Source organism: Rhinopithecus bieti, unplaced genomic scaffold (assembly GCF_001698545.2).
Source record: "Rhinopithecus bieti isolate Rb0 unplaced genomic scaffold, ASM169854v2 scaffold_4816, whole genome shotgun sequence".
Taxonomy (NCBI): domain Eukaryota; kingdom Metazoa; phylum Chordata; class Mammalia; order Primates; family Cercopithecidae; genus Rhinopithecus; species Rhinopithecus bieti.
In genome coordinates this window covers 479,996-504,683 of record NW_016804543.1, presented here as the reverse complement: position 1 = coordinate 504,683, position 24,688 = coordinate 479,996, and the positions used below count along the sequence as shown (strand labels likewise).

The 24,688-nt window shown below is 47.1% G+C and overlaps 1 protein-coding gene across 2 annotated transcripts in view; it reads right to left on the bottom strand.

Annotated features, from left to right (window-relative positions):
* The window catches only part of LRIG1 (leucine rich repeats and immunoglobulin like domains 1), a 128,105-nt gene that overhangs the window by 7,516 nt on the left and 95,901 nt on the right, over positions 1-24,688 (bottom strand). For both annotated transcript variants that reach the window (XM_017869081.1, XM_017869082.1), the window contains 5 exons: positions 23,952-24,032; positions 17,701-17,772; positions 16,838-16,909; positions 12,828-12,991; positions 550-870 (listed from right to left, as the gene is read on the bottom strand). In XM_017869081.1, the coding sequence (XP_017724570.1) occupies positions 550-870; positions 12,828-12,991; positions 16,838-16,909; positions 17,701-17,772; positions 23,952-24,032 (710 nt within the window). The remainder of the gene's footprint in view (positions 1-549; positions 871-12,827; positions 12,992-16,837; positions 16,910-17,700; positions 17,773-23,951; positions 24,033-24,688) is intronic.

The window sequence follows — 24,688 nt, the reverse complement described above, 5'->3', positions numbered from 1 at the left end:
TTATTTATTTATTTATTTATTTATTTATTTATTTTGAGACAGAGTCTTGCTCTGTCACCCAGGCTGGAGTGCAGTGGTGAGATCTCAGCTCACTGCAAGCTCCGCCCCCCAGGTTCATGCCATTCTCCTGCCTCAGCCTCCCGAGTAGCTGGGACTACAGGTGCCCAACACCTCGCCCGGCTAATTTTTTCTATTTTTAGTAGAGACAGGGTTTCACCGTGTTAGCCAGGATGGTCTCGATCTCCCGACGTCGTGATCCGCCCGCCTTGGCCTCCCAAAGTGCTGGGATTACAGGCGTGAGCCACCATGCCCAGCCAATAACTAGATTTTTAAAAGTCAACAAAAACAAGTAACTCATTGAGAATAACCCTTGAAATCTGCAAAACTTGCTCTAGCACAAACCCAGGCAACAGTATGATTTAATAGTGTCCCAGAGAAGCATGTCTGTGTCCTGTCTCAGTCATCTCTACATGGAAAGCTGAAAGGGCAATCAGGAGTGTGGTATGTAGGATTCTGGCACCGTAACAAAGAAAGATGGTGTTCCCATACCATTCACGGTGAGCCTGGCCTTATGTGAATAAGTGGAGCCAAAGTGGTTGGTGATGACACATTGGTAGCGGCCCTCGTGCCCAAAAGTGACCTGGCGGAGGTGCAGGATGGTGGTGTACTCCATCACTTCCCCGTCCTGCGCGTGGACGTGGACAAAGTTCTCCATGTCTGCGTTGGTCAGGACTTCATTGTCCTTCTTCCAGGCAAAGGTCATGGGGGAGCTGCTGCTGCTGGCTGCTGAGCACGTGAACCGGATGTCCTTGCCCACCATAGCCATGGTTGTTTCTGGCTGGGTGATGATCTGTGGCTTCAGGAAGTCATCTGGGGAGAGAGGGGTCAACTGTAAGGCACCGGGTTCTTAGTACACACAGGAGCCAGCTGCTGTTCATGCTAACAAAAAACTGACTCAGACACCAATCCAGAACCAGAGCTAGAGGTCCCTGTGCATCCTCAGCCTCACCAGAGGCCATAAGAGTTGCACCATGGATATCTGACCTCATCTTAATTGTAAGTCTGTGAGTACTGATCACCTTTATGATCAAACTCCTTGATTGGAAATGAACCCACCACTTCTCAGTTCTCAAACCAGCCAGCTGGCAGTTTCCTTAAGACAACTGGCTCTGCCTGCTGACTTTCACAGAAAACAGAGTCAGGCATCACTGGTCATGGCTGCAGAGATCCTATCCACAAACCTGACTCCAAAAGGAGGGGGTATGAAACACTTCCAAAATGCCAGAATAAGGATCTCCAAAAATCTGCACCTCCATTAAAACAATGAAAACACCTGGAAAATGGTCAAAAGCAACTTTTTCAGAATTCTGGAAAACCAAAGGCCTACAACAATCCATGGAGTGTCGACTCAAGAAAACAGCAACATCTCAGTAAGAAATGTGAGCTTTTTGGTGTTTTAACTTATCCTAAGCCCCACTGTCTTATCTCTCTAGCTCCATGGTAGCTTTGAAACTCAGCAGCCTAGCAACCACTGAAGGGCCAGAATGGGTTCCCCAAAAGCCCCATCCCCAGAACTGACACCATGTGACCTATCTGGCAGCAACCTGGAAAGCCCCATTCACAGGATTTGCATTTATTTGCCCTGATCTAGTTTGCCCAGCAGGAGAAGCCCTAGCCCCAGGGCACATGACCACAACAATCAGTAGCCACTGTTTAACAGTGCCGCTGTCTGAGGGGACAACACCCATGGGGCAAACAAGCAGCTGGCCAAAAAACTATAAAGGAAAATGTGGGGAATACAATGTTGATGGTGGGCTTTGAAAAGGTCCAATACGTTCCTGGGGATCTAGACAGACACATGCAGGTGCAAGGCCATGTGCATGCCCAGGAAAGACCTGAGGGGGTCCTCATTTCTTACCTGTGGCTGAGCATGACTGTCTACACAAATACAAAGTAGATGGCACACCCCAACACAAACACAAGCCGTCAGTAAAGGATAGGAGACTGGTTGTGGTGACAAGGACTTTTCTGTCCAACCATTAGCTAACCACTAAACTAAACAAGCAGGGACTTAGGGGGACAGACTTTACAGCTTTTGTTCAGGAAAAGTCACTAGGCAAGCTGTAACAATAAACAGCAACAGCAGCAAATCCTGGGGGAGAAGAAGGGGAATATCCAATTTCCAGAGTTGCCACATTATTTTATTTTAAATGCCCAATTTTCAACAAAATATTATGAAACACTCAAACAGGAAAAAAGCAGTCAACAGAAACTCTCCAAGGGAGCCCAGACTTAGACTCACTAAATAAACTTTTTAAATCTGCAATTACAGGCATGTTCAAACACCTCAACGAAACCATGTCTGAAAAAAATCGAAGGATAGTGGCCAGGTGCGGTGACTCACACCTGTAATCCCAGTACTTTGGGAGGTTGAGGTGGGTAGATCATGAGGTCAGGAGATCAAGACCATCCTGGCTAACATGGTGAAACCCCATCTCTACTAAAAATACCAAAAAAAAAAAAAAAAAAAAAAAAAAAAAAAATAGGTGTGGTGGTGGGCGCCTGTAGTCCCAGCTACTTGGGAGGCCAAAGCAGGAGAATGGCGTGAACCTGGGAGGTGGAGCTTGCAGTGAGCCAAGATTGCACCACTGCACTCCAGCCTGGGCAACAGAGCAAGACTCTGTCTCAAAAAAAAATAAAAATAAAAAATTAAAAAATAAAAAATTGAAGGGTAAAGTATGAGAAAATTTTATAGCAATAAAGAGATAAATTATAGATATGAACCAAGTAGAAATTCTGAAACTTAGAAGTACAATAACTGATATGAAAAATTCACTAGAGGGGCTGGACAGCAGAACTGAGCTGGCAGAAAGAAGGGACAGGGAACTTGAGACAGTCAACTGAGATTATCCAGTCTGAGAAACAAAACAGAATGAGGTAAAATGAACAGAACCACAGAGACTTGTGGGACAGCATCAAGCACAACATACAAATCATGGGAGTCCAAGAAGGAGAAGAAAAAGGAACAGAAAAAGTATTTGCAAAACAAAGGCCCCAAATTTGATGAAAAAATGTGCAGCCACACATCCACGAATATTAATGAACTCCAAGTAGAATAAATTCAAAGATCCAAACCCAGATGCATCATAGTCAAGCTGTCAGGTGCCAAAAACAATCTTGAAAACACAAAAGAGGAGCAACTCATCACATTCAAGGGATCTTCAGTATTATTAACGGCTGATTTCTCACCAGAAACCACAGAGAACAGAAGGCAGTAGGAAGACATTCAAATTACTGAAAGAAAGATGTTCAACTACAAATTCTATGTATTAAAAACACCCATCCTTCAACAATGAAGGAGAAGTTAAAACATTCCCAAGTTTTTATTTTAAACACATACAAAGCAAGTTGACTGTTACCAGACCTGCCCCACAAGAAATCCAGGAGAGTATTTAGTATGGCTGAAATGAAAGGACATCAGAGAGCAACTCCAATCCACACCAAGAAATAAAAATCCCGTTAAAGGTAACTACACAGGTAAATACAGCACACAGGATACATGTATTTTTGTAACTCTCTTCTCCTGATTTAAAAGACAGCTACATAAAGCAGTAAGTGTAAAGCTGTGTTGATGGGCTTAATGAAAATGTAATGTGTACGACAATAGTAACATAAAGGAAGAAAACTGGATCTTAATAGGAACATAATTTTTGCATACTACTGAAGTTAATTTCATTATTTATTTGAACTAGATTGTTGTAAGACGTTAATTTTAATTCCTATGGGCAAAACTAAGAAAATAACTTAAAAAATACCTGTGTGTGTATTTAAAAAAACAGGGAATTAAAATAGTACACCAGGAAACATCTATTCAATAAAAAACAAGTCAGTAATGGAAAATATGGAAACAAAAGATAGGACACATAGAACAAATAAGGGGCAAACTCTACCTTATCTGTAATTGCATTAAAAGAAAATGAATTAAACACTCCAATCAAAAGGCAAAGATTACCATAATGAATAAAAAACCATGATCCAGCCATAGCCTATAAGAGACACAGTTTGGATTCAAAGACACAAACAAGCAGTCACCAAAAGAGAACTAAAGTGTCCATACTACTAACAGACAAAATAGGCTTTAAGACAGGACTTTTTACTACAGAGACAGAATAATATTTTATAATGTAAAAGGGTCAATGCATCAGAAACACATAAAAATGATAAATACATATATACCTAATGGAGCACCACAAAACAAAATCTGACAGGATTAAAGAAATAGTGCAACAATAATAGTTTGTACACTTCAATACCCCACTTTCAACAATGGATAGACCTAGTCAGAAGATCAAGGAAAGAGAAGGCGTCAACAACACTATGAGGAGACTTGAAAAAGTTCATGGAAAATGGAATTATAAACTTTATTTCTCAACCTCCATCAAGTTTGAAACTCTCTGGAGTGATGTTACCAGCCATTTAGTCTATCCCAAAAAAACGGAGGGTCCTGGGAATTTAAACATATCAATGCAGTCTTTTTTATGTTATTAACTGAAGAAAATTGGGTGCCCTTTAAAGATTTTAAAGATAATAACTAAAAGAAGTTAGATGGAGCCAAAACAGGACTTTTAGGTGGATGTCTCATGATTTCCCACCAAAACTCTCACAAATTCACTCTTCTTTGATGAGAGGAATGAGCAGGAGCACTGTCATGGTGGAGAACTCTCTGGTGAAGCTTTCTCAGGCATTTATCTGCTAAAGCTCTGGCTTTTTCAAAACACTCTCATAATAAACAGATGTGGTCATTTTTTGATCCTCCATAAAGTCAACAAGCAAAATGCCTTGAGCATTCCAAAAAACCTGCCATGACCACTGCTCCTGACTGGTCTGCAAAATTTTGCTCTGACTGGACCACATCTGCTTCTTGGTAGCCATTGCTTTGATTGTGTTTTGTCTTCAGGATTGTACTGGTAAAGGCATGTTTCATCTCCTGTTTCAATTCTTAGAAGAAATGCTTCAGGTCTTGCTCTCACTTCTTTAAAATGTCCATTCAAGGCTCTGCAGCTGATCCAAGTAATAATGGTTTTGGCACCTACTGAGTGAAAAATTTGCTGAACTTTTAATTTTTCAGTCAGAATTGGGTAAGCTAAACCCATTGAGATGTCTACGGTGTTGACTATTGTTTCTGCTGTTAATCATCACTCCCCTTAGGCACAAACAAGATCGTCTTTTCCTTGCAAATTGATATGGGTGGTCTGCCACTGAGGGCTTCATCTTCAGCCTTCTTAATATGAGTTATCAATGTGTAAACTGCTGATTTCTTTGGGGCATTGTCTCCACAAACTTTTTGTAAAGAGTCAGTGATTTCACCATTCTTTCACCCAAGCTTCACCATAAATTTGATGTTTGTTCTTGCTTCAATGTTAGCAGAATTCATGTTGCTCTGATAGGGACTCATTTCAAATTGATGTCCTAGTGCCTCAAACTAGGTGCTATTCAAACATGCTATAACAGGTTAATAAACATTTATTTTGGTGCAAAAAAATCTGGGAATCTATGCATAGTGTTTTCATTATACGCATTTGCCATTAATTTTCTGAAGGCCCCTCATAAAAACCAAATAGAGGCTGGGCACGATGGCTCATGCTGCTTGTAATCCCAAAACTTTGGGAGGCTGAGTGGGCAGATCACATGAGGTCTGGAGTTCAAGACCAGCCTGGCCAACATGGCAAAACCCTGTCTCTACTAAAAATAAAAAAATTAGCTGACTGTGGTAGGCAGGCATCTGTAATCCCAGCTACTCGGGAGGCTGAGGCACGAGAGTCGTTTGAACCCGGGAGGTGGAGGTTGCAGTGAGCTGAGATCGCACCACTACACTCGCACCACTACACTCCAGCCTGAGTGGACAGAGTGAGACTCTGTCTCAAAAAAAAAAAAAAAAAAAAGCACAAACAGACCTAATAGCTGTCAATGGGATACTCCACTTAGCACCACCAGCATGATATTCTTTTGAAATACACATGGAGTATTATCCAGGAAAGACCACAATTTTTTAGGTCACAAACCAAGTCTCAATCAATTTAAAAAAGATATCATACAAAGTATCCTCTCTGATGGCAATGGAATGAAACTCAAAATTAACAGTAGAAAGAATACTGGGAAACTAATCTGTGGAAGTTAAACAGTACACTCCTAAAAGGCAAACAAGAAATCACAGGAGAAATCAGAAAACACTTTGAGATGAATGAAAACAAAAACATAACATACCAAAACTTGGAAGCTGCAGCTGAAACAATGTTTATACATTTACAGCTGTAGATGCCTATATTAAAGAAGATCTCAAATTAATAATCTAACCTTTTAAGAATTTTTAAAGAGGAAGAGCAAACTGTACCCAAAGCAAGCAGAAAGAAGGAAATAATAAAGATCAGAACAGAAATAAATGAAAATAAATAGAAAAATAGAGATGATCATTGAAAACAAGTTGGTTCTTTGAAAATATCAACAAAACTGAAAAACCTTCAGAAAGACTTGTGGTAGGGGGGAAAAGGCTCAAATTACTAAACGCAGGAATGAAAGAGGGCACACTACTACCAACCTTACAGCAATGAAACGGAATACCATAAACAACTGTATGCCAATAAGATCATCTGGTAAAAATTCCTAGACAGACACAAACTACCAAAACTGGCTCAAGAAGAAACAGACATTCTGAAGAGACATTAATAAGTAACAAGACTCAATTAATAATTTTACAACTTCCCATAAAGAAAAGCCCATGTCAGGCACAGTGGCTCATGCCTGTAATCCCAGCAGTTTGGGAGGCTGAGGTGGGCAGATCACTTGAGGTCAGGAGTTCAAGACCAGCCTGGCTGACATGGTGAAACCCCATCTATACCAAATGAGAGGTGACAATGTGCTAGCAGCCCTCACTCTCAGCACCTCCTTGGCCTTGGCATCCACTCTGGCGACACCTGAGGAGCCCTTCAGCCCGCCACGGCACGGTGGGAACCCCTCTCTGGGCTGGCTGAGGCCAGAGCCTCCTTCCTCTGCTTGAGGGGAGGTATGGAGGGAGAGGTGCGTGCAGGAACCAGGGCTGTGCTGGCAGGCCTGTGTGAGTTCCGGTGGGCCCAGGTGCGGGCTTGGGGGGCCCCGCACACACAGCAGCTGGCCGGCCCAGAGCAGTGAGGGGCTTAGCACCCGGGCTAGCAGCTGCGGAGGTTGTACCAGGTCCCCCAGCAGTGCCGGCCCGCCGGTGCCTCACTCAAATTCTTGCCAGGCCTTAGCTGCTTCCCCGCGGGGCAGGGCTCAGGACCTGCAGCCCCGTCATGTCTGAGCTCCCTCCCTGGGGTGTGAGCTCCCTCCCTGGGGTGTGAGCTCCCTCCCTGGGGTGTACTCCCAGACAGCCTGGGCCTCCCCAACCGGCCCCGTCCCCTGCTCCATAGCACCCAGTCCCATGGACAGCCCAAGAGCTGAGGAGTGCAGGCACAGTGTGGGACTGGTGGGCAGCTCTGCCTGCAGCCCTAGCACAGGATCCACTGGGTGAAGCCAGCTGGGCTCCTGACCTGGATGGGGACTTGGAGAACTTTTATATCTAGCTATGTGCACCAATCAGCACTCTGTATCTAGCTCAGGGTTTGTAAATACACCAATCAGTACTCTGTATCTAGCTCAAGGTTTGTGAATACACCAATTGGTACTCCGTATCTGGCTAACTAGCACTCTGTGACTCTGTATCTAGCTCAAGGATTGTAAACGCACCAATCAGCACTCTGTCAAAACGGACCAATCAGCTCTTTGTAAAATAGACCAATCAGCTCTCTGTAAAATGGACCAATCAGCAGGATGTGGGTGGGGCCAGATAAGGGAATAAAAGCGAGTTGCCCAAGTCAGCCAGCAGCAACCCACTGCGGTCCCCTTCCACCCTGTGGAAGCTTTGCTCTTTCACTCTTTGGGTCCACACTGCCTTTATCCACTGTAACACTCACCAAAAAGGCCTGCAGCTTCACTTCTGAAGCCAGCGAGACCACGAAACCACCAGGAAGAACGAACAACTCCAGATGCACTCCCTTTAAGAGCTGTAACACCGCGAAGGTCTGCAGCTTCACTCTTGACAGTGAGACCACGAACCCCCCAGAAGGAAGAAGCTCCAGGACACATCTGAACTTCTGAAGGAACAAACTCCGGACACACCATCTTTAAGAACTGTACCACTCACCACGAGGGTCCACGGCTTCATTCTTGAAGTCCGTGAGACCAAGAACCCACCAATTCCGGACACACACAGATATAAAAATTAGCTGGATGTGGTGGTGCACACCTGTAATCCCAGCTACTTGGGAGGCCGAGGCAGGAGAATCGCTTGAACCCTTGAGGCAGAGGTTGCCGTGAGCCAAGATCGTGCCACTGCACTCCAGCCTGGGTGACAGAACAAGACTCAGTCTCAAAAACAAAAGCCCAGACCCAAATGGCTACATTAGTGAGTTCTACCAAACATTTAAGGAATTATTACCAGCCATTCACAAACTCTTCTAAGAAAATCATTTGAGGGAGTATTTCCCAGTAAGACAAAACCATCACCACAGAAAAACTATAAAACAACATCCTTTATGAGTATAAACGCAAAAATCCTCAATAAAACACTAGCAAACTGATTCCTACAACATAAAAGATGATGTATCACAACCAAGTTGGATTGATCCCAAAAAGGCAGGGTTAGCTTAAGATCCAAAAATTAATGTAATACACCGTATCAGTAAAATAAAGGGAAGAACTCGTATCACCTCAACAGATGCAGAAAAAAAAATCTGACAGAATCCAACACCCTTTCATGACAAACACAGAAGCCCTCAACAGATTCAGGATAAAAAGGAACTTGCTTCAATTTTGTAAAGGTTGTCTCTGAAAAATCTACAGCTAGCATCATACTTAATGGCGAAAGAAATGGTCAAATACTTTCCCACCAAGATTAGGAAAAAAGACAAAGATGTCTGCCCTTACTACTTTTATTCAACATTGTGTTAGAGCTTTTAGCCAGGGCACTTAGGCTACAGAAAGAAATGAAAACCATACAGACTGGAAAGGAAGAAGTGAAACTACCTTTTTGCAAATGACATGATGATCACATATAAAGAAAATCCTAAGAAATTTACTGAAAAACTTAGAATAAATGACGTCAACATAGGTGCAGGACACAAGAGCAAGACACAAAATTCAGTTGCATTTTTGTATACTTGCAATGCAAATTTCATTTTGAAACTCCAAAAGTGAAATTAAGAATTTCATTTATAATAGCAAAAATAAAAACAGAAATACATTTAGCAATAGTTCAAGATGTGCACACTGAAAATGACAAAACATGATTGAAACAAATTTTTAGGAAGCTAAGAAAAAAGAGTGAACAGACAGCCCATCTTTACAGATTGGGAAGACTGTTAAGATGGCAATAGTTCTCAAATTAGTCTATAGAGTCAATGCAACCCATATCCCACTTCACTGCAGAAATTGACAAGCTGATCAAAAAAATAGGCAAATGGCAAGGGATCCATAATAGTCAAAACAATTTTGAAAAAGAACAAAATCAGCGGGCTTTGTAACACAAAGGTTATAAAACTCTTAGAAGAAAATAAAGGAGGAAATCTTTGTGACCTTATCTCAGGCAAATAGTTTCTTAGATATGAAATCAAAAGCATACGTAATTAGAGAAAAAACAGAGATTATTGAACTTCATCAAAATTAAAACTTTTGCACTTCAACTATCAAGAAAATGAAAACAGCCCTCAAACTGGGAGAAAATATTGGCACAACATCTATCTTATGAAGGTCTAGTATCCAGAATACATAAAGCACTCTTACAATTAAACAATGGAAAGACAAATGAATACTAGCAAATGATTTAAATAGCTGTTTTTCCAAAGAAAATATATATATGTCCAATAAGCATGTGAAAACATGCCTAACATCATTAATCTTTAGGGAAATGCAAATCAAAACCACCATGAGACTCTATTTCACACTCACTAGTACATCCAAAATAAAAAAGACAGCTAATAACACATGCGAGCAAAAATGAGGAGAAATTGGAATTCTCATGCATTGGTGATGGGCATGTAAAATCACGAAGCCACTTTGGAAAACAGTTTGGCAGTCCCTCAAAAAAGTGAGCATAGAGTTAGCATATGACCCAGCAATTCCACTCCTGGGTTTGTACCCAGAAGAATCACACAAAACCTTGTATAGGAATTTTCACGGCAGCATTATTCATAATAGCCAAACAGTGGGGGACAATCTCATGTCCCTCATCTGATAAATGGATAAATAAAATGTAAACCCATTTATTCAGACGTTAAAAACAGTAATGAAGTACTGATACATGCTTAAAAATTATGCTAAGTGAGAAAAGCCAGTTACAAGAAACTATATAGTGTATGGTTCCATTTATATTAAATGCCCAGAACACACATGAGATTAGTGCTTATCAAGGGCCTGGGGGCAGAGAATAGGGAGTGATTACTAATGGCATGGGGATCCTTCTAGGGGTGACGAAAATGTTCTAAAATTAGATAATAGTGATGGTTACACAGTTGTGACTATTATAAAAACCATTTATACATTTAAGAACCAAAATATACATTTTAAAGGGGTAAATTTTTATGATATATACAGTATATTTCTTTCTAAAAGCTTTATTGAGAATAGTTCATCTACACTACAACTCACTCATCTAAAAGTATACAATTTAATGGTTTTTAGTATACTCACCAATATGGGCAACCATCACTAGTCAATTTTACAACATTTTCATCACCTCAAAAAGAAATGTTGTACATTTTAGCTATTACCCCTCTCTCTCCATCCCTCCCCATCCTTAAACTACTACTAACCTAATCTCTACCTCCAGAGATTTCCCCATTCTGAACATTTCTATGAATGTTATCATGTAATTTAGATTATTGGTCTTTTGTGGCTGACTTCTTCCATTCAGCATGACATTGTCAAAGTTCATTCATTTTGTAGGACTACTGATTCCTTTCACCGCCTAATGAATATTCCATTGTATGGCTACACCATCTTTTGTTTATCCAGTCATCCTCTGATACCTGGGTTGTGCCCATATTTTGGCTATTATGAATAATGCTGCTATGAACATTCATGTAGAAGTTTCTGTGTGAACATATACTTTCATTTCTCCTAGGTATACACCCAAGAGTGGAACTGCCAGGTCACGTCGTAACTGTATGTTGAACTGAGGAACTGCCAAGACTGTTTTCCAAGGTGGCTGCCCAGTTTACACTCCCACCAGCAGTGTAGGAGGGTTCAGATTTCTCCCTATCCTCAGCAACACTTGTTATTATCTCAGTTTCAGATTCTAGCTATCCTGGTGAATGTGGAGTGGTTATGTTTTCGTTTTTAAAAGAGGAGTGGGAAACTCCCATTGAGCCTGAAACCTTGATCTTCTGCCAAGTGTTTTCATGATTCCCATTAACACCTGATGTTTTTAGAGTGGGGAAGCTTGAACTAAAGCGTGGGGGTGGGGATGACAGATGTGAAATAAACAACTCTTTCAATCCAGAATATGCGAGGGCCACAGGCTGGGGGCTAGGTGAGCTTACCAAAGTCCTACCTGGCTCACCCAGAGGGAAAGCCTGCCCTATGGCAGGAAAGTGGAGGGAGCGACAGAAAGCCTCATTTGAGGGAGGTCTATAAACAATTTAAGGGTCAAGGACTTGATGACAATGGGCCAATGAACAATGGATTATACAGCCATTTTGTGCCTGAAGAATGGAGCTGTGCGAGCATTCGATTCCACACAGAAGACTCCGTAAGACAGATGAAAAGCTCAGTCTGGAGAGTGGCTGCCATGTTCAGTGTGTTTAAGACGTGTCCCTGGTCTGGATCCAGAGGAAGTTCAGCAGGCCTGTTCTCAGAAGTGGTGATGGTGAAGGTAGGGGTGGATGCATGGAAGGAGGGTGCACGCCATCTTGCCTCCAGCGGGCACACTGGCTATTGCTATGGCCAGAAAGTAGGAGAGAGAAGTGGCCCACAAGGGTTCCCATATGGATGGGTGAGTTCCTGGTTAGGATCCTCACAGCAGGGATTTCAAGCCTCAAGGGAGACTGATGAGCACAAAAGGCAGGAGGGACTTTCATCTGCCCAGCAGTTCCAGTCAGGCCTGGGAATCCCACTCTTGCTCCCGCTTAGAGCAAAAAAAAAAAAACCGGAAAAACTCAAAATTCATCTCATTCTTTGATCATGTCTTCCTGACCGTGAGGCTGTGTCATTCCTGTCTGAGCTAGCCTGCGTGTGTGTTTTCAGCTGTTCAGCATTTTCCATGCTCTCTGCAACCAGACTTGGATTCTGACTCCCAGTCAAAAAGATGGCAAGAGCTATGTTCCGGCAATCAGAAGGCAAAAAGAATGTAAAGCTGCAAGTGCAGATTTCAGTGGTTTGGAGAAACAGCAAGAGTACAAGTCAACATCAAGGAATTATTTTTACTACAGCAACTGTTCTCCTGAGACTTGTTCTTCCTGTATTTAACCTTTCATTCTTGGGGTTGGAAAGAAACACACATTAAAACCCCAGCCTCGTACACTGAGTAAATTCACAGCTAAACCCAGGCACCAGAGCCCTTCTGAAACAACAGAACTATCCTTCCTGTAACTGATTATTCTGATTTGTAACTGAACCAACTTATACTCCCTTCTGATTAAATGCATGTCCTCCAAGAACCACATAATGAGGCAACTCTACGGTAAATACTGTGCTGAAGAGTACCTCCTGGCTTCCTTGCCCTTCATGAAGGAGAAAAAGAGTTACAAAGACAGTCTTACCACACACGAAACTCTCTGGTGGCACAGAGAAAATGCTCTGACCCTTCAGTGATTCTGGGTGGGCACAGGTGGCTGTCACAAAGGCCTGCAGCATCCTGCCCATCAGCCACGGGGGCAGCCACTTCAGCTGGCAGTCGCACAGGAAGCTGTCGCTGCTGATATGGCTGAAAGAAACACAACAGTGGATGCCTCAGGTGCAGCCGCAAAGGAGGGATACTCCCTTCGCACACAGAATGATCAGTCACCTCCAGTCAGCTTCTCAAGTGAACACCAGCAAGCTGGAAGGGGAAATGGTTTTTCTCACAGTTCCGTGCATATAACCCACCTGGAGATTTTGAAAAACTGCAGTTGTTGACTGGGTCGGTCAGGAATGGAACCCATGACTGCACATCGAACAAGCTTGAACGTGAGGCTGGGGCTGCTGACCCAAGGACCACAACTGGGGTAGCAGCAGCACAGAACTCACCCATGTTCTGGGACAGACACTGTTCTGTGTGACCCTGGGCTGCCTTCTGACCTCTCCTGACCTCTGATGCATCCAGCAGTGCCACCACCCCCCTCTGGTTTTTCCCACTTTCCTGATACACTACTTGGAGCTTCCAGACTCAACCTAAGACTCTAATCCAAATTCTGCAACAAGTTTCGAGGAGGGCTCTTTTGCCTCATGGCTGTTCCCTTTTCATTGGCAAAGCTGCATGTTTTCTTACTTCCAAATGTAATTAGCCCCGTCCCTGTGCCGCCCTCGTTTGTGCCTTGATCTTTGCACCAGTATTCTTCAGGGGGCCAGCAGAATTCGGCTCTGCTCCCTAAATAGTGCTTGTTAGTTAATTGCCACTGCCCAGGGAGCATGAGAATGCACAACTTTAGTTTTGTGGGCTCCAACCAAAACAGAGAATATTTTCTTTTCATTTCTCAGCAACTAAGGATAAGCTTTTTAAACAGAAATCGGAATCGCCATCTCAGCGGACATTCCTTCCTGAGGAGTCACTTGAAGATAAGTCAACCAAGAGTCCAGCGGTCTTGTTCCTGGAAGACCACAGAGCTGTGAGCTAAAGAATGATGGCTGGTCCACGATAAGGGAAGACTGGGAAAGAGAACACACAGGCTTCCCTGCAATACGCTGTCTCTGGTACCTGGTGACAAACAGGGGCCACAGGTATGCTCAGAATTCCAAAAACATCATGCAGGCCAAGAGCATGACCTTGGCCGCCTTCTCCACCCACCACTGTCCTCAGACATCAGCAAAGCAACCAAATGGACTGGCCTTCCATTTTCTTCTATTTCTCTCCAGATTTCAAATGAGCGGAGAAACTGTCACAGCAAGGAAGAATGAAACGTAAGCAGATGACCCAAGTCTAAATGAAGTAAAATTCACTCTTCCTCATGTTCCCCATCACCCCTAGATGAGTTGGGCATCTTATTAAAATAATTATAATTTTGGAAAGTGCTTTTCCAAAAATGGAAATAACTTATCTTAAGGCCATCATAACTGGGATGCTGACCCATATAAGATCTTAAAATCAGAATTAGAGTTTGCATTTTTATTTCATAGGCAGGTAGCGTCCTGCTGAGAGTTATCTGGAGGGCTGTTCTACTGTGGAGTCACTGCAAGTGGCGGAAGGGCTGTCACGGCCATCCCTGATGAAATGGCCAATTCCCATGCAGCGCTTGGGGAGGGCAGCTCCCAGGAGTGTGCCCTGCATGGGGGTCGGGCTGGCTGCGCCAGGCATGGGAGAACTCAGCCTAGATGGAGAACTCGCCGCTGTCAGAAGCACCTCCAGCTCCCTTGCAAGAGGGCACTTCCATGCAGTCAGGCAGAACAGCCTGGGCACTGTTCATGAAAGCCTAGGAGGAGAGGCTGGGCCATCCCTGCACGACGTTAGGCATTTGTGCAGGACACAAGGGCATATTCCATTTGAACCACAGGAACAAACTGGAGAAGACAAATTTGACATTTATCTTTGATCAGACACATGTGGAAAGGGCTAAGCCTCATCTTACACACGCTCTGGACGTGTGGGGCTAATGCCTTTGAGGATTTCCTACTTCTTCCACCATGAAACCCACCTCAGACAGGAGGCCAGACTCCACAAAGACAGTGGGTACCCAGGGTGGAGACAGTATGTTCCTAAAAAGCAAGTTAGGACCGAGAGGACACATGGGGAGGGCCAGGCAGTAGTGAGGATTCCAACCCCTAGGCTCTGCAGGCTCCTGCCGCCCTTCCTCCACCCATGGAGAGCACAGCGCCATCGGCTCTACTGCCTTCTGCGGCCATCCCAGGGCTTCGCTGGCTCACATGATGCATTTTCATGATTCCAACTCAAAGTGTGTTTCTAATCATCACTTGTGGAAATTTACCCAGAGGATGACTAAGTGCACAGTACAACCTGACTTGATCTGATGGAGAAGAAAACGACCAAGTGGAATTAACCGTTTCTCTCACCCGAGGACTGAGCACAGGGCCAGCCCCAGCTAGGTACGTGCAGCAATGATGGCAAAGCCAGGCAGGAGACCGAGGCTGAGCCTCCAGAACTACGCAGAAGCACACTGGGGGTCTGAGCTTCTGGAAGGGTCCAGTTCCTCCCAACTTCCCAAGGAAAATCTTATCCCCTTCCTCCTTCCTTCTCTCAAAATACCCTCTTCCTATTTAAATTTAATCAGGTCTTTTTCACTCCTGACATCGTATCTAAAAGTTTCAGAGACAGAAAAGGTGAAAGAATTCCACAGTGAATGCTCCTGTGCCCCACCACTTGTCTTCTACAACTAACGTTTCATTCCACTTGCTTTACTGCGAGTCCACCTCTGAATCCAGCCTTCCACAGTGGTCTGGAATCATCTCCTCCCCTGCTCTGGAAGGAGAGCCATGGAATCCCTTCTGTATGTTCTGTCTCATCCAACAGATGGAGGCAGAGCTGCTGAGGCTGGAAGAGGGAAGGCCCTGGGCACGGAACAGCTGTCTGCAGAGCCCTGAGCTCCATGTACCCATCACAGATGCCCGCTCCAAGATCCAACCCTTGCAAGGACGGTATCTATTCAGCAGGCCTGAGGCTCGCAGCACGCTGAACATCACAGGGCAAGTGCCCAGGCCACCTTCCTCACTCAGAGCGGTGTCACCCGGCCTGCTTCAGTTCTCAGCTACGGGGAATGCACGCCATTTCCCACTCCCAGCCTCCCTGCCCCAACTGAGGGTCCATCATGAGTGGCCTCAGGGAATAGGGATGAGGCCAGGGCAAAAAGATGACTGTCCTTTGGCATCTGCCATTCTGTCAGCACTTCTAGGAACCAAAAGTTACCCCTTGAGGGAAATGATATCATGGCTAGAACTTACTGGCTGCAGAATCAGATTCATGTCTAGAAAAAAAAAAAAGAAACGAAACTTGGGTGTTATACCTGAGGACCTAGACTAGCTCCCCTGCCAGGGAGTAGGATACAGGGAAGATTTTCCAACCTTGTCACCCAAGAGCCCATGGTCCAAGTCCACGGTGGAAGCACCACCGCCTGTGAACTGTGCCCAGAAAGCCTGGAAATGGTGCGGGCAGACACCACCGCACCCCTCAGCATCCCATCCCCTCCAGAACTCTGCCTTGCTCACAGCCCCCCAGGTTCTGAAGGAGCCTCTCTCAACACAGGCCTTCATTGTAAACAAGCCCAAAAGATGGAAACTCATCCCTGACATAATTAAAGGGGTGATTATCCACTTTATAAAGGACAGTATATTTCACATTGTCTAGAACAGTGGTTAGCAAGCTTCGGCCTGCAGCCCCACTGCCTGCTTCTGTCAATGTGACTTTATGGGCACACAGCCACACCCACCTGCTTATGTATTGTTTATGGCTGCCTTCTGCTGCAATGACACAATCGAGTGGTCATGACAGAGACCCTGTGGCCCACAAAATCCAAAATATGTACCATGTGGCCTTTTAACAAGTGAGCATAATGCAACTGCAGAAGTTTCTTACTCTGAAAGTCTCCGTTCCCATCAGTCAGACCCAGGGAATCCAGACACTTACAGTTCTTTAAGATTCTTCATCTTCACAAAGGCATCAAACTGGACAGATCTGATCGCATTCCCTCCAAGGTTCCTGAAACAGAACATACATACTTATACAAAGAAACCCCTAGGTAAACCTGAGGGGTTTTCAGGACAGTCCTGGTTTCACAGATGACCCACAGAGACTAGCCAGACCTGTGTCCTAACTACTACAGTTGGCTGTTGTTTCCTGAATCGCAACACAAGCCCACAGAATGACTCAGGAGCTGAGCCAGCCTTAGGGCACCATCTAAGCTGGGCTGAGGCCTGCTCACAAGGCAGAACCTTCCCCAACAGAGGTAAGAGTCAACCTTGATTCAAAGAAGAAATAAACTAAGAATCACATACATGAGGCATCCGCCCCAGATGGCAACAGCATGAATGTCTCAGGGGTGGCTCTGTCCCCTTCCTCCCAGGGTCTCAGAAGCAACCACACCAAACTGGTTCAGCCCAGCACCTACTCTGCATTGTTAAGCTGCTTTAATGGAGGCAACAGGCTTGGCCAGGAGGAAGCACCTTGGTGGAAGAGGCAGTGAGGCCAGGGGTCCATGACGGAGCTGGTGCAGGGGTGAGGCTGCGCAGCAGGAGGGGGGAGGGTATTTATCCAAATACCAACTGAATTAACTGGGAGCACACCCACTGGCCATATGTTCTGTAACTGTTCCTGGCATAGGCAACATAAAGGCCAAAGTTGAAGCTGACTTATAATGAGAAGGAAGCAGCTGGTGTTTCCAAATAGCCTGTTTCTCAGTTTACAAAGATGCGATTAAATTGCTAGCAGAACTCCCCGGCAGCCACATTTGGCAGGCCTGTGCCTCAGGGCAGGGCTGGCGAGATACTCACAGATGCTCCAGGCCTTCCAGCCCTGAGAATGCTCTCTTAGCCACAGACTTGATCTTGTTTCCAAACAGAGTCCTGCAGTTTCCAAACATCCAGAAATGAAGGCCAGGGAAGGAGAGAGAAACAAGGAAGGGTTGAGAGAAAGAGAAAGAAAACACACAATTAAGGTCGTGCTACCTGAGAAGTCTGTCCAGTGAGGGGCAGGTGGGAAGCTGACCTGTGCTGAGATGACGGGTTTGAAGCACACAGGCCTTACCCTTTCTGAAATGAAAAGCTTTTATCTTTATTAGAATTTAATAGTGATGACAGGCTGGAACTGCATGCGCCGTCTGGCCTAAAGAAGGCCCCTTGCAGTGTCAGGTGGAAATCACCTTGTCTGGCCCGGTCTCTCTCCAAGGACCACCCACGCTTGGATGGTGAAGTTTAGTGATGGCCTTGCAGGAGAGATGAGACTGGTTATGGTTTCAGTGAGAGGAAGCTGAGTCAAAAAAGGAAAGAAAAATCTTCGGAATTAAAACTGCTGCCCATGACTGGGCGTGGCGGCTCACGCCTGTAATCCCAGTACTTTGGGAGGCTGAGGCAGGAGGCCTCAACTTGAGGAGGCTCAAGTGATCCCAGGAGTTTGAGACCTGGACAACATAAGGTGACCTTGTCTCTACAAAAAATAAAATCTTATCCGGGCGTGGAGGCACGCACCAGTAGTCCCAGCTACTTAGAAGGCTGAGGTGGGAGGATTGCTTGAGCCCAGGAGGTGGAGGCTGCAGTGAGCCGTGATCACACCACTGCACTCCAGCCTGGGCAACATAATGGGAATTTGTCACAAACAAAAACCAAACAAACAAAAACCCCCAAACTGCCACCCACTTCTGAAAAGTGCATTCTAGGAACACAGTTTCCCAAAAGAGGCAAGAAGAGGACAGGAAAACAGGCATCCATCAAGCTGGCTCCACAGCTCTCTGCACCTGAGATGTCCTGGCAGCCAGCACACAGCCATGGTGAGCTGTATCCTTGCCTATGAGAGGGACCCCTCAGGGCCTGCAGGCAATGCCCCAGTGCTTTAGCTCCTCAGCCATACCCCAGACTTTATATGACGTCAGTGGGCCAGCCTCCAAGGTTATCACTAGTGCCTGTCCCCTGCCTGGACTGCCTGCCCACCAGAAGGGGTTCCTGCCTCCAGGCAGCTCCGATCCAAGCCTTAGCAATAACTGTGAAGAGCTTTCCCACAAACCAAAGTCTGTGCCCTGCACAACACACGGAAGAAATGCGTGCCTCCTCCACCGAAACTGTGTGATCTAAAGGCAAGCTTGTTTCCCTGCAGGGGAGCCCCTAGGGTGGACACTGGGAATGAAGAGAATTGAGTTTTCCCCTCCCTGTTATCATGTTCTCTGATGAGAACCCACCAAAGGCATTCCCTCTAATCCAGACGGCACAGGAGAATACCAGGGAACAACCGAAGGCAGTGCTGACCATGAGCTTCGTGGACTTGTCAATCTTAAGGTACACCAGGATCTAACAGGCTTGCTAAGAACACTGATTGGTGGGAGCCAACTCCTGGGGATTCTCAGCGTCAACAGGTCTGTCCAAGGCAATGGGGTTCAGGTGGGCAGGAGAGGAAGCCCCTGGAGAAAGCCCATCTGGCCCAGCCCCCTACTGGGAAGGGGACTCTTGGTCCAGGATCTCACCTAGCATTGGGGAAGAGACTGGACTAGAGGCCAGCTCCACCTTCAACCTGCATTAAGACTGGGACCCATAAGGGAAAACAAGAAGTCCCAGCCCCTTCCCGAACGGAGGAAAAATGTAAGCCCTGAAGCAAACCAAAGATGGCCAGGTAGCCTGGGATGTGCCCAGCACATGGGCCGCTGCTTCTTCCTACCTGCAACAGGCCTCCTGGGAACCGCCTGGGCAGGTACCAGGAGGCTGCCTCCTGGCAACACAGGCTCACAGTAGAGCCAGAGGGAGGCACCACCAGCCTGCGTGGCCAGCTTCCAGGGCAACCACTCCACAGGGGCTGCCTGACCCTCTGTTTCATCAGAAACAGACTCCCTCCCTGGGGGCCCCCATTCAGGCCGACCCCGGCGCTAACGGTGAGCTCAGCCCTCAGACAAAGCCAGCTCTGTTTCCTGCCTCTGGAGGGTGAAGGGGCAAACGGGCCAGAGACCCTCTGCCTTTTCTTTCTCTCAGACCGTGTGCATGGATGGGAAAACAATCGCATTCTGAAAACGTTTTCCACAACCCCTCTCAGTCTGAAACTTTTATTTTAAAACAAACAAACCAAACACACAGAAAAGCCGGTGGCCATGCTAACTTAGGCTCTTTAACCACAAAACTCGCCAGCAAGTAACAGCTCATGGGGCACTGCACCCCGAGCGCTTCAGAGAGCGCTGCCAACTTCTACACTTACTCAGATCCCCCGGCCCAGACACTGCATGCCCGAGGTCCCAGTAAAAACGCATTGAACTGTTTAGTGAAATCTCCTGTAAACGAGGTCCAGGAAAAAGCTGTGCTTTATTTCATCCATTAAATATTAGTCACATTGACCTGTTTTACAATGAGGGCAGGCTGTTATTTTTAATGGTGACAATAGCAATAAAACAAATTCTCAAATTCTCAATTATGCAGGGGCTAATCATCTTGTTGGTGGATTAGGCAGGGTCCTTACCTTCCCCTAGCAGACATATGGGGCTGGGATGGGGAGCTGCAGCCAGCAGACTGGGATGGCTCTAATAAAAGGCTGCTGTGAGGAGAAAGGAGAGGCGGGATTATGGGCTGGGAGGACACTATTTCTGTACCACAGCCAGGCTCCCAGAGAAGGCACAGCTGGCCTGACCTCCCCAGCACCAACCTGGAACAGAAAGCAACCTGCGGGAGTCACCTGTCAAACCTCCCATCCATCTCCTGGCCAACCCAGCTAACAGCTCCAAAGGCCTGGTTAGCACTTGCCAAATCAAGTGGCAGGTACAGGGGACAGTGCTCAGGTGGTCCTTGTACTCATGTCCTTGGGAGTAGCCGTGACATGTGCACTAGCCCCCACTCCCCAGCCACACACACAACGAGTTCCACTGCAGGCCCGGACCCCCCACAGGCAAGGATGGAGGCTGCAATCCCATCAGCTCTGCAAGTGCCCCCAGACATACCCCTTCCCATGTGCCCTGTGTGGGACTCTGCCCCTCCCTCTGAGGAATGCCATGGAGCCAGCTGGAACCACAGGGCAGGAAGTCACATACCCAGATCACTAACTGCTCCTCTCTGCCTGAGATTTGGCATCCAGAAATTCTCCCTTCCCTCCTGTGTACTGACTCTGTGCCACTGTGCAGGCCCCAGCCTGGGAACCGCACAACCATTTGGAAACAAACAGGCCCTGGGGTGGGTCTACAAAAGAATCCCAGACAAGCTAGGAAGAAAAGCATGTGCTGGGGTCTAGGAACATTCTCGCCCTGCTGGAAAGCTCCAGTGTGAGGAACTCTCCAACACAGCTGTGTGCATAAGCTGGAAAAATTAAGGGCAGGTCAGCATCCACCCCAAATTCACAGAGAGGCCATTTATGGCGCTGCTGCTCACATCTCCCTTTCTTGGAAAACATTTTAATTTAGGTCTGACCTCTTGCGTGGTGGGAAGGACCCAAGGTCCCTGAGTAATTCAGCGAAGGCAGGGGTCTCTACCTTCCCATCCTAGGGCAGATCCTGAACACGAGCTCCCTGAGCTCTCCAAAGACAAACCCACACCAAACGAAGGGACTCAGGGCACCGGCTGCACTCCCCGCAGGACGGATCAGCTGCTCTAGAGGGGCAGGTCTTCTCTGTGTTAACATGCACCCCACTTCTCAGTGGTTCCCAACAAGCCAGGCCTGGGCCTCTCCTACGGAGCAACATAGTGCTGTCTGTGGTCACTTCTCTCAGCCGGGGCCACAGCACAGAGCTTTCCTGGAATGTCCTGAGTAGACGGGTGGGGAGGGGACCAAAGAGGCACTGGGTTCTTCCTCTGTCCCTCCCTTCATTCATTCAACAAACATCGACTCAACACCTGCGATATGCCAAACACAGCAGTTTTTAAGTAGCCCTGTGTACCAGGATCACATGAGAAGCATTTACTTCTCTGGTTCCCTTTCAATGTGGAAATTTGCACACACTATGCTAGGTAGACGTGGTAGTATCCTGAACCCCAAGTGCCTGTCACACAGCTACAACCGTCCTCCGGTCGTGCCAATCTCGCCTCATCTCTACCTCTAGCCACTGCCCATTCTCGAACCCAGCAGGAGTTTATGGAATCCAAATCACAGGCATCATACCATTTTCTTTATCCAAGAAGAAAATGATCTGTTTCCTCTGCCACATAACCATGATAGCATCACACTTACATAAGTGATTGCACATACTTAATCATATCAAGGAATTCTTGTTTGTTTATTGTCCCAGCTTCCCCAACTAGATGCATGTCTTTCTCTCTCACCCTTTTTCAAACATACACAGAGTCTCCAGCCCCAAGAAGCTGACTCAGTGGCTGCGTGGGGTGAGGCTTAGATTTTAACAAGTTCCCAGGAGTCTCAGGACCAGCTCAGTGTGGAGCCCACCACAAACAACAAGCGAGGAAAGCAGGGGCTTGGGCTGACCTCTTGGGGCTCAGGTGGAAGTGCTGAGCCTGGTCCAGCAGGGGGACAAAGGAGAAAGCACCAGGGCACAGAGGGTGTGCACTCAGGAAGGCAGCGGCGGACTCATGCAGCACCGGAAGCCCAGGTGACCCGGGGCCAGGTACACCTCACAGGCCTTCTGTAGAGAGACAGTCTCCTGGAAGCCATGACACCCACGAAACAGCTCCAGGTTCCTCCAGACGGACATGCCCCATGAGGGCTGGCAATGCCGCCCACTCTCCCCACCCTCACCCTTCAATAGTTATGGCCGAGGCCAGGGAGGCTTATGCTGAATGGCAGCCCCGGCGCTGAACACCTCAGCAGCCACGTCCCAGACCTGGAGCTCCTCTTGCTAAGAAGGCCTCTGCCTCACCCCACTTGGTACTTCTGGCTCTTCCCAGGTTTGCCCTATATGGGATAAAAAGGGGCCACATACGGGTTAAAGGCTGGGGAAAATCAGCATTGTTTTAGGGACAATAAGGACAAGAAACACTGACAAGCATCTCCGACGTGCTGCTGGAGTACAGGATGCTCAAGAAATACCTTCCTCAGACAGCCAACAGAGCGTATTCCTAATCAGGACCCTCGTATGTAAAAGGTGTGAAATGCCATGCTTTTCAAAACCAATCAGAAGCATCTACTATATAAAAAGACTCTCCCTACCACAGGCTCTCCTCTATCCTCGAGCTCCACTAGGGCTTTCCAAATATTTACTTGACACTCGCACTCTGCTGAGCTCCCCGTCACTGGGGACGGGATGGGAGAATCGAGTGGCGGCCGTCCGCTCTGTCTTGCCCTCCTCCAATCTTCCCTCCAAGCTGCTAGTCAACAGTAATAATTACCCCCGTCCTCCTCCTGCGTGGTCCTTGGGTGGCATCTACAGAAAGTGCTGGTGACACGCAGAGAAAACAGGGTGGGCCAAGCGGGAGGGAACGTGGGCTTTGGAGTCAAACAAGCAAATCCTGAGCCTGCCACTTGCCAGCTGTGTAGTTTTGGGCAAAATCCCATCACTTCTCTTTCCTCAACGAATAAAAAGGTTGCCTAATGGAGCCTGCCCTCATGAGATTATTAGGTACCACACAAACAGGTGCTTGGCAGATTAACTGGCAAAATCTGGGAGCTAGGAAAAAAAGAAAAAGACCCCAAACCACACATTAAAATAGCTGCTACCATGACCCTTGGAAATGATGTTTCCATTTGAGGTGATGGTTAATGATGAAAGTACTGTCAGGAGCCTCACCGCCCTCACAGCTGACTGAGCTTTACACAGCTTTGAGAAACGGAGTAACGGGGCAAGACTCCTTTGTACAAAGGACAACAGCAAATTCAGCAGTTTTCACGTGAGTTGTCAGGGAAGCCTGAGAGAAGCTCCACCAGGCCGCCGAATGCCGGGTCGCCAGCCCCCAAGAACCCAACACCCAGACCAACAAGGAGACCCCTGCCCAGCGAGGAGTGGGGTGTCCCCCGCTCTCTTCTTCAAACTCTTCTCCCCAAACAAAAGCCTGCGTGGAGCCAGCTCTCTTCGGCCTGGGCCCAGAGCAGAGAGGCGCAGGGGGCACCACAGAAACGTCTCCCACAGAAGTGTCTTCCCGCGCATTTGCTGGCGGAGCTCCGTGCCGCGGATACTCACAGCTTGCTGAGGCTGTCGAGCCCTGAGAAGGCGCCACTCGTGTCCTCTATTGTGCCCGCAATCTCGTTATGGTCCAGATCCCTGGGGAGAGGACAGAAAGCAGCTCACCGAGCAGTCTGGGCATGAAGGGAAAGCAAACTCCCACCCAGCCTGCTGCTCAAAAGCTGAAGTCCCCTGGGTGCACCCTGGAGGCACAGCTGGGACGTAGGGTGGAGACACGTGGCCCTGGGAGGGAAGCCCTGTTTCTCAGCCTTCCAACCAAGATGACACACGCCTCAGACAAAAAGCTTCCCTGGGCTCCACCTGCCTCCCTGTCTGCGGAGGCCGCGCTCCGGGGGAGGCAGCTGGTGTAGACAGCCCAGTTTGTATTCAGCCCCAGAGAGCGGACATCAGGCCCTGGCACGGAGATCAGCCCAAAAGGTTCCTTAAGGCTCCTGTCTGCTCTCATACCAGCCAGAGTCCCTTTGCTGGACGTGACCGAGAAACTACAGAAAGCACGTGGAAGAAAGAGACCTGGCACAGGGCCCACCCGTGGGCCCCTCCGTGCCAGCCAGTGGGTCTGGAGCCCAGAGCCCATCTCCTCCCAAGGCCTACAGGGCGCTGACTCTGAGCCAGGGAGGACATCTGGATGCTGAGTCAGACTTGTGACCCACTCGCCAGGATTGGAGAGATGAGGCCAACTCCCCAGCCCAGGCCCCTCCAGCAATACAAATCCTATGGCTGATGACTCAGTGGCC